This window comes from Triticum aestivum, chromosome 1A (assembly GCF_018294505.1).
Source record: "Triticum aestivum cultivar Chinese Spring chromosome 1A, IWGSC CS RefSeq v2.1, whole genome shotgun sequence".
NCBI classification, from domain to species: domain Eukaryota; kingdom Viridiplantae; phylum Streptophyta; class Magnoliopsida; order Poales; family Poaceae; genus Triticum; species Triticum aestivum.
In genome coordinates this window covers 557,477,898-557,488,137 of record NC_057794.1, presented here as the reverse complement: position 1 = coordinate 557,488,137, position 10,240 = coordinate 557,477,898, and the positions used below count along the sequence as shown (strand labels likewise).

The 10,240-nt window shown below is 44.8% G+C and overlaps 1 protein-coding gene across 1 annotated transcript; it reads left to right on the top strand.

The window, feature by feature from the left end:
- The first annotated feature begins 8,027 nt into the window (after positions 1–8,027).
- LOC123181034 (probable purine permease 4) lies at positions 8,028–9,622 on the top strand. Its single transcript, XM_044593254.1, has one exon. The coding sequence runs from the start codon at positions 8,067–8,069 to the stop codon at positions 9,279–9,281; it is 1,215 nt and encodes a 404-aa protein (XP_044449189.1). The 5' UTR covers positions 8,028–8,066; the 3' UTR covers positions 9,282–9,622.
- The last annotated feature ends 618 nt before the right edge of the window (positions 9,623–10,240 follow it).

Here is a 10,240-nt window from a genome sequence, read left to right as displayed (position 1 = left end):
ATGCGTTGCTTCGTAAGGGCTGATTTGGATTCATATGTTTCTTGCTATGGTTAGGTTTATCTTAATTCTTCTTTCTTAGTTGCGGACGCTTGCGAGGGGGGTTAATCATAAGTGGGATGCTTGTCCAAGGAAGGGCAGTACCCAAGCACCGGTCCACCCACATATCAAATTATCAAAGTAATGAACGCGAATCATATGAGCATGATGAAAATTAGCTTAACGATAATTTCCATGTGTCCTCGGGAGCGCTTTCCTTTATATAAGAGTTTGTCCAGGCTTATCCTTTGTTACAAAAAGGATTGGGCCACCTTGCTGCACCTTGTTTACTTTTGTTACTTGTTACCCGTTATGAATTACCTTATTACAAAACTATCTGTTACCGACAATTTCAGTGCTTGCAGAGAATACCTTACTGAAAACTGCTTGTTATTTCCTTCTGCTCCTCGTTGGGTTCGACACTCTTACTTATCGAAAGGACTAAGATAGATCCCCTATACTTGTGGGTCATCACTTCGCCATACCGGTACCCTCCGTCCTGCCATCACCATGAATGACAACTCATACAAAGCCTTGGTCTTGGAGCCACACCCCTCCTTGACGGAGGACAAACTCTCCTTCGCCTTGCCCTTCTTCACCTTAGACATGAGGGTGAACACCTCCAGCTCCGCCTCCCCAACATGGGCAATGTTGAAGAGGAAATCCTCATAGCCGATGGCCATCGACATGGAGAACTGCATCTTCTCGACAGCCATCGCTGGCGTATGTATGTCCAAGCCAGCCCTAGCTTAGCCGCCTCAGATCGGACTCGGCTCCAGTCTGGACTCTCGAAAGAAACGATCTATTAGAGTTTTTCCAGCACCTATTTTTAGGCTAGATATTGTTATTTCGAAAGGTTACTATCAAAATACATTAAGAAAGAGATCTAAGAACATTAGAACTTTGTAAATTTTACAAAATATTCATTAATTTAGAAAAACAATCAAAAGTTTCTAAAAATATTTGTGAATTAAAAATCAAGAGTTTTTTTAGAAAAATACGAACTGAAAATTTTGAATTTGATTTTTTTGTGTTTTGTTAAGAATTTAACTTTTCCCTCGAATTTCAAAAAGTTTTCCAGACATGAAAAAAGTTCATGAATTCTGAAAAGTATTCTCGAATTTTTCTAAAAACCTATGCTAATTGAAATAATTTCAGAATTAAAAATGTTTGTGAATTTGAAAAAATGTTCATGAGATTGAAAAATATTCATCAATCTGACAAATCTATGCAAATTCAAAACATATTCAGGAATTTACAACAAGAAAGAATGGAAAAATTATTACGAGAAAATAAAAAACCAGGAGAAAACTTATAACAGCAGTCTGAAAAGACATGAGAACGGAATTTTCGGTTTCGCGAATATGAAATTTCCATTTTTATTACGGGCCTATGGTTGCTTCCTATCACAACCACCAAAGAACACGTAATGCTACAGTGAGCAGAATGGCCCACGTGGGGCCTAGCTTCTACTACCACACATGTATTTAATTACATCCTATACACAAATGCTGGGTACTAGTAATTCTCAAAAAAAAATGCGGAGTACTACTACAAACTATACAAAGTCGCTAACCTAACCATATCATTTTGTACCCATGTTAAGAATTGATTAAGTTTGTTGGTTTGCTTGTATTTTTCTCTATGGTTCAGGGAGTTTTTAAGTTCCGAGCAACACTTGCTTCTGTTGCCGTGTCCGCCCTATATTTGCTATGTGTTCGCATCTAGTATCTATATTAATATTTTCATTTTTAGGGTTTATATATTCGTTTCCACATTTAAAGAAATTTTTTGATAGCACACAATTTTGCTCATTTTCGCTCTTTTTTCATTCCTACTTGGACGTACGGATACAAAAAAGGTATATCTCATCGACTTACACGAGTTCTATGGTCAAAGATGAGTGAAATATCAAATGTCCATAGGAGTGCACTCGGATGGAATGTTTATAAAATGTTAAATTGTTTTCATAATTTTAAGAAATATGTTATACGCTTCAGAAAAAAGTTTCGTGCCTTTTGAAAACAAATTCACAGGTTTCAAGAATATGTTCGTGATATTTTTTGAGAAGTATTTTGTACAATGTAAACACAAGTTCACGTAGTTTAAAAATTGTTTCATTTCATTCAAAGAAATGTTCAATTCATGTTTTTAATTTTTAAAATGCACGTGTAATTCTAAATTTTTTTTACCATTTTAAAAAATGAACATGACATTAGAAACATTGTTCACGCATTTCAAAAATATGTTCATGAAATTACAACAAAAATGTCCGTACAATGTAAAAAGGTTGGCATAGTTAAAAATGTTTTTTGTATCATTCAAAACATGTTCAATGTTTATTTGAAAAAAATGTTTAACACGTATTCGAAAATATGTTCATAAAATCTATTTGAAAAAAATGTTCATCATGTATTTGACAACGGCAACGTGCATCAAAAATATGTTTCAGGCATACACAAAAAGGTAGAACATGTATTAGAAAATGTAGACTTGTACTAAAAAGGAAAAAGGAATGAAAAGGAAAAGAAAAAAAAAACTAAAAACCCCCAAATAAAACCGGTAAAGAAACAAAAAAAAATTGAAAAATGATAAAAACCAACATAGAAAACACACAGAACAAAAAGAAAGAAAAAGAAACAAGCACAAAAGCTTCTAAGATTGGACTGAGCCGACACAACTGGCGATCTCCTAGGGCGAGACGGAGTACCATCTCGTGGCAGGCGAAATATAGCCCCCATGGAGGGGAAAGGGGAATGAGAGAGACGACAGGTGCTCATGGGCTTCGTGAGGTTGAAGTTTCTATGAGTGGTCCAAGTTAGCTCCTAACAGCAACTCTAGCAGACCCCGCATCCGCCCCGACCCGCAAAATAACTGCCAAAGTGCGGATACGGGCCGGAAAGTCTGCCCGACCAGACCTCGTATCCCGCCCCGGCCCGTAAAATTTTTTGGGGGGCGCGGCAAATTCCCGACCCCAACCCGGGAAAACGCGGGTTTCCCCCTCACGGCTGCGGTGCCCTGCATCACAGAGAAGCAGTTAGCGGGAGGGACATTTCAGCCCCGCACTCTTTCCCCCTCCTTCCGCCGCCGCCCGCCCTTGCTTCCGCCCGCCCGCCGCCGGCGATTCCGGCCATATCTACGGGCGGAATCGCTCCGCGGGGCCGCCCCGCAACCTCCCGCGCCGAGCCGCTGCACCGCCCTTCCGGATCCGGCGAGAAGAGCTACCCCCCGTCGCCGCCGCAGCTGGGGATCGACCACCGCCGAGCGCACCCCCCTTGTCGCCGCCCGGGATCACTCGCCACCGGCTAGTCCCTTTTTTGTGATTTTTGCGAGCTGTGTAGTAGATTGACGCGCCGGTGTGCGTGTAGATGGAGTTGACCCCGTGCGAGAAGTTCTTGCTGTCTGATTCGTCCGATTCGAACGACTCGGATGTGGAGACCATGCTTGTGACCTTTCGGCAGCAAACATTAGTCATGGCGCTTGCCGTGAAGGATCATGAAGACGAGTACCGGAAGAGGAGGCGAGGATCTACTGTCGGGCGTCTGTGCATTCCTCGGAATCACCATCTTGGGAACGAGAGGTTGATGCAAGATTACTTTGCGGAGAATCCTACATATCCTGCACACCTCTTCCGCAGAAGGTATCGAATGCGCCGATCCCTCTTTGTGAAACTTGTTGAAGCTTGCGAGGCAAATTGCTAGTATTTTACTCAAAGAAGGAATGCCACAGGCTTAAAGGGATTTAGTGCATATCAAAAAATCTCCGTAGCTATGCGGGTGATTGCATATGGCGTTCCGGATGACTATGCCGATGAGTAACTTCGCATTGGTGAAGATAGCACAATTGAGTCTGTGCGTAGATTTGCGAAAGTGATCGTCCGTGTCTTTGGTCCCGAGTATCTCCGGGCACCAAATGAAGATTACACAAAGAAATTGATGGCAGCTAATGAGAGGAGAGGTTGGCCTGGCATGCTAGGTAGCATTGATTGTATGCATTGGAATTGGAAAAATTACCCCAAGGCTTGGCAAGGAATGTACTGTGGCAAGTCTCGTGATGCAACAATTGTGCTAGAGCCCGTAGCATCCGAGGATTTATGGATTTGGCATTGCCTTTTTGGTATGCCCGACACTCTCAATGATATCAATGTGTTGCAACACTCTCATTTGTTTGCTAGGCTTGCTAGTGGTGATGCTCCTGCTTGCAACTACGCTATCAATGGGCATGAATACACAAAGGGGTACTATCTTGCAGATGGTATATACCCTCCTTGGTGCACATTTGTCAAGAGCATCAAAGAACCCCTAACAAAAAAATAATGTGAATTTGCAAGGGTGCAAGAGGCAGTCTGAAAAGACATTAAAAGAGCATTCGGTGTTTTGCAATCTAGGTTTTCCATTGTCCGTGGTCCTGCTCGTTTTTGGGATAAGAAAACACTGAGGAACATCATGACTTGCTGTGTTATCCTGCACAATATGATTCTTGAAGATGAGAGAGAAATGAATTTAGAATTCTTTTACGACAATGTGGGTAGCCGCGTAAAACCAGCTAGAGACCCAAACCGCATTAGAGCTTTTCTTCAGACATACAAGGAGATTGAAAATGCAGACACACACTTTCAACTTCAGGAAGATCTCATTGAGCATCATTGGCAAAGGGCTGGACGGTGACTAATTTTTGTATTCATTTGTATTTGTATTCACGACAAATTTTGTATTGCATTATTTAAGTTTGCTACGGTGATTTGATTAATTATTTATAATGCGGATGATTATTGTTTTATGTTTGATTTGAATAATTCAGTTTGTTTTTGATTGTTGAATTATGTTGGATTTGATATTTGCGGGCTGATGATATGCAGGGATGCAGCGGCGCAAAGAGCAGAACCCGCATAGCCGACCCGTAAAAAAGTATATTCCATGAATATACTTTTTTACGAATCCATTGGGGGGGGGGGGTCTGCATCTGTGCCAGCCTGCACCGGCCCGCAAAAGCTGTTTTGCGCGAACTGCAAACGAGTTTTGCGGGCCGGCGGGATGCGGGGTCTGCTAGAGTTGCTTTAATGATGATCAAACGGCCAGGAACACTAAACTTGTGATCTAACGGTCAATATCACTAGTAATGTGAGGGGGCTGAAAAGGTCACCAGTTAAACTGTCCTAAATGAAAAAGAGAAGCATTGCTTAAAAATTCCCATCCACATTTTTCCTTCATTATAGAGCAATTACAAAAGCCAATTGCATAAAATGGTTTAACCAAAAAATGCAAAATATTCAAAAAGGAGGTGCCATTTAGAACAGAATACAAAACTAAACTATATATACAACTACAAATTCAAAAATTAAACTTCAGAAAAGTAACTGGGATAGTATTGAACAAAAAGGACTAAAGCTTCAGAAAAGTGAAGAGCTTTAATAGTTATGTCTAACGAACAACTGAAATATTATGCAAGCACGTGACATATAGCCACAGGGCGTCATTGTACTCCCACCAAAACGTGTTGCGACATTGCATACTGTCAATTAGTGTGAACTAAAAGGAGAGTCCATTGCAAAATGAGCGTAGCTCACATGGTTAGATTCCTTGTGTTGGAATCAACCCACCATGATTCAAGTCCTAGACTTGACGTTGGTGCTCGCATTTTTCTGAATTTATTTCAAGCTTTTTGATGATGTTTGTTTAGTGGAAGGAAACATCCCATCGACTACGAGGCGTCTGTAGCACCTTTGTCAATCTCAAGATGTGATGTCGGCTTCGTATCTCGAAGGTGGTTATAGGAGTAGGGTGTACGTGAGTGCGTTCATAGGCGTGAGGATATGTGCTTTTATGTGGGCATATGTGGTTGTACTGTGTTAAAAAAGAAGAGTTCATTTAATTCCTCATTTGTTTTATGTTTGGCATGAGGGCCCACCATAAGACCAAGGTTGGGATATAAGGGCATCTCCAATGGCACTCACCGAACGGACACGTCCAGATGTCCACGGAAATGTTTGACATCCAACCAGATGCCCGCCACAACTATATCACTCAAACTTCCCCTCATTTCAAATAGTTCACACAAAAAATATGGACGGAATTTAAAACTAGTAAGATATATAACATGAAAATTCAACAAGTTCCATCCAAACTTGAAGTTTAACTAAACTATACTAAAATTGGGGCATGGGTGTGCTGGGCATGTTGAAACTCGTCGTCGGTCGCCGCGGCTATGGTGTACTGGGCGTCTTCTCCTCCTGCTTCGAGTTCTCGGCGGCAAGCTTGGCCTAGTCGATGTCGTCGAACTCGAGCAGCTCCTCCTTCACGGCGAATGAATCGATGGAGGACGACAGAAGTAGCAGCTTGGGATGGCGGCACCGACTGGGTCTGCAGCTCCTCCCCCCGATATGCTGTCTTGGTGTGGCAGAGCCACATCTAAGCGGTACCTACCGAGCAAGCACCACGCCTGGTTGCGCTCCTTCTCCTCCTCCGTCTTCTTGCCCGCCGCAACGGCCGGTGAAGGGGTGGTGTGCTGCTTCTGCGATTGGGGGGGGGGGGGGGGTGCATAGGGATTGGGGAGGGGAGGTTGGCGCTTTAAAACCAGAGTAGACTTCTCATGTAGTGTGCCAGTTGGCCGGGCATCAATGTGGGAGGTCTAAAAGTGTGCAGACTGTCCTGACATACATAGGCGATTTGATGAGGAGTGCTGGAGATGCCCTAAGTATACACTATGTCAGTATGGATACCCTTATATATAGCACTAGTAAATGCGCACGTGCGACGCACGTTAAATATTTAGGTAATATATTAATTGCATGTGGATTTTAGGTATGCTATTATTTGTGTGTTAATTCTGTAATTAGTGCAATATTTGGTATGATATTAATTGCACGTTAAACATGTTTAATGCTCGCCATTGGAGCAGTCTAGATCGTTGGATTAACTTAGTTCGATGGCTGAGATCAGTTGGATCTGCCCCTTTGGGTCTTTTTATATTGATATAGATATGACTTATGTGTGACAGGGCAGATAATTGAGATGAGGTTTGAGTTCTCTCTCTCTTTTTTTTGAGAATGGAGTTCTCCATCTTTAGGCACCTCTTTGAGAGAAAGGAATTGTAGTTTTCCGGCCTAGTGTGTAAGCACATGCACACAAACCGCAGAACACAGCATGTGGATGTTAGGCCATCGAGCCGCCAATAATTCCCCTTTGTATGTTAACCCATAACCACAACTCTATAAATGGATACGGGGCAATTCTGGATAGGTAACAAACCGAGAAAGTAGGATTCCAATCCCATTGCATTCGTTTTATTTCCTTAAACGGCCCAAGCACATTCTCAACGATCCCAATCTGAAACAAACCGTTTTTCACGCCGTAGAATGGATCCGATCGATCAGCCACATATATATTCTTGCACAGTTTCACACGATTGTTCTGCATTAACTGATTCATGCACGATCAATCATATGGATTTTCTGCCCCCATGGACCAACAATCAATCCATCAATCAAATAAGTTAAAAGGCTAAGTTACACACTGCAAGATATCCATCGATTTGGTTCCAAGCTAACTTAAAAAAAAGGATTTGGTTCCAAGCTTTGATCACTGAATGAATGCATCATGCATTTCGAAATGCACAAGGGTTTGGCTCTAAGAAAACTATACAGGCAGAAGAGCACATAAAAAAAATATTTTTTTTTGAAAAATAAGAGCACATTAATTATTTCCTGGTCTTCTCGAAAAAATATACTGTATATCTGTAGGTGATGGTTACCTCTTCATGATCTAGATATCTCTGTCTAGCAAATAAATGTTGACATGAGTAATTTCCAAGTTTTGCCGTGATCAGTTAGTGCCAAAATAAGACTAGTAACGTATGATAACTGACGCCTATCTTTTTCACATCCAGCCACCAAGAAAAGCAGAGAAACGGAAGAGGCCGCGCCGTGTAAAACCTTCCATGAATTCTCCACACTCTACGCAATTAGCATCCTTTATCTCCTTGCCTCCGGTCGCCAACCACAAAATCGCCCCCCTGCTACCCGATATACATACATGCCGCCTACATACAAACCGCGACGCCCATCTCCATCTCCATCTCCATCTCCATCGCCATCGCCATCGCCATCGATTGTTTCCTTGACGACGGCATCGAGAGAGCGCGCGGCAATGGCGATCTCCTCGGCCCCGGTGGCGCCGCGGCGCCGCAGGTCGGCGGTGCTCCTGATGGTGAACTACGCGGCGCTGCTGGTCGGGTCGGTGGCCTCGAGCCTGCTGTCCCGGTTCTACTTCGAGCACGGCGGGCAGAACAAGTGGGTGGTCACGCTGGTGCAGTCGGCGGGGTTCCCCACGCTGGTGGTCGCGGTGTTCCTCGCCGGCCGCCCCGCCTCCGTGCCGCGGCCGTTTCTTTGGTTCTCGCGGCGGTTCCTGGCCGTGTGCCTCGTCATCGGCGGTCTCATGGGCGTCAACAACCTTCTCTTCTCCTACAGCTCCTCGCTCCTGCCCGTGTCCACCTCGTCGCTGCTGCTCTCCACGCAGCTTGCCTTCACGCTCGTCCTCGCCGTCGCCATCGTCCGTCACCCGCTCACCTTCGTCAATCTCAACGCCGTCGTGCTCATGACGCTCTGCTCCGTGCTCCTCGCCCTCCGGTCAGGCGACGCCGGCGAGAGCCCGGACAGGAAGGGGTACATCATCGGCTTCGTCGTCACGCTCGGTGCCGCAGGGCTCTTCTCTGCATACCTGCCGGTGATGGAGCTGTTGTATAGGGAGGTGGTCTCCGGCGGGTTCATCCTGGCGGTGGAGGTGCAGGCAGTGATGCAGGCCATGGCGTCCGTCGTGGCAGCGATCGGGCTCGCGGCGACCGGCGGCTTCGCCAACGACGTGGCCCCCTGGAAGGGGTCCCACGCCGTTTACTGGGTCGTGGTGGCAACGTTGGTCGTGACATGGCAGGCGTGCTTCATGGGCACCGCCGGCGTGATCTACTTGACGTCGTCGCTCCACAGCGGCGTGTGCATGGCGGCGGTGCTCACGGCCAATGTCATTGGCGGCGTCGTCGTGTTCGGCGACCCGTTTGGCGCCGAGAAGGCCGTCGCCACCGCGCTCTGCGTCTGGGGCCTGTCCTCCTACCTCTACGGCGAGTACACCAAGAGCAAGAAGAAAGCCGCCGATGATCAGGACGAGGACAGAATCCTCTCCGCCGCCCGTGACGACGGCGAGAGCGTGCACAAGAGCCTCACGGCCGCCGTTCTCGAGGCCGTCGAAACCGTTTGAAGCAAACGAGGCAGCGCCGGCCACAGGGGGTACGCACGAACCATGTGATCGACAAGTGCATTGCAACAAGAGCAATGGAAACTGAAATTTTCTTGGTGTGTAGTACCACCAGAAAGCAAAGTGGCAGGATAGATGATGCATTAGGTGTAGACGTGGCATGTTACATCGATTAGGCCATGAGTTGTGTTTACAGCATACAAAGAGACAAGAATGATGTGGTGATGATGATGGATGCTTGTTTGGTGGGCTGCTCTGTATCTTATGCATGTTGCACTTGCATGGGTGTGTGTGAAAAACTTGCACAATAATGTAGTACCATCAACAGGGACATGCCATTCATATATATATCTTTTCTTGAGATCGATATGGTATTTTTTATCCTGATTTCTTCCTGCAATGCATCAATTGGCAACAGTTTACCTAGTTAGCGAGGTAGCTAACTGGCCTGCTCTGGAACTGTGTGGCCTTTCCCCCCTTGTTGTCATGCCATGGCTCGTTATCCTTATACTGTGTGTATATTCCTGCATTACATTTCCCCATGATGTATCTATTATTGGTATGCACCATCACTTATCTTAGACATCTGTAGCATATTTGCTTCTAGTCTAGAAATAAGTATATATTTGCATATCTTTAGTTTCTTACTTTATAGAAATTACGAAGAACTATGCGGGTTCCTATAGGTGGTATCTTCAGAGCAGCAACAGAAGGCATTACCGCCGTTTCGAGTTGCTATGACCGGAATTCACTTGTTTCTCATGCTCGTCGTTAGATGACCAAAGACGAACATTTGTCGCTCTGTAAACTAACATCGCTTATATTTAGACAACAGTTGTGCATCTCCATATTTGTTTCTACAGAAATACACCTGCATATCTTCTTTCTTGAATTAATCAGAATAATACCCACTAATATGAGGGTCCCTAGGTCTTACCATCAATGATATACGTGTCAAACAC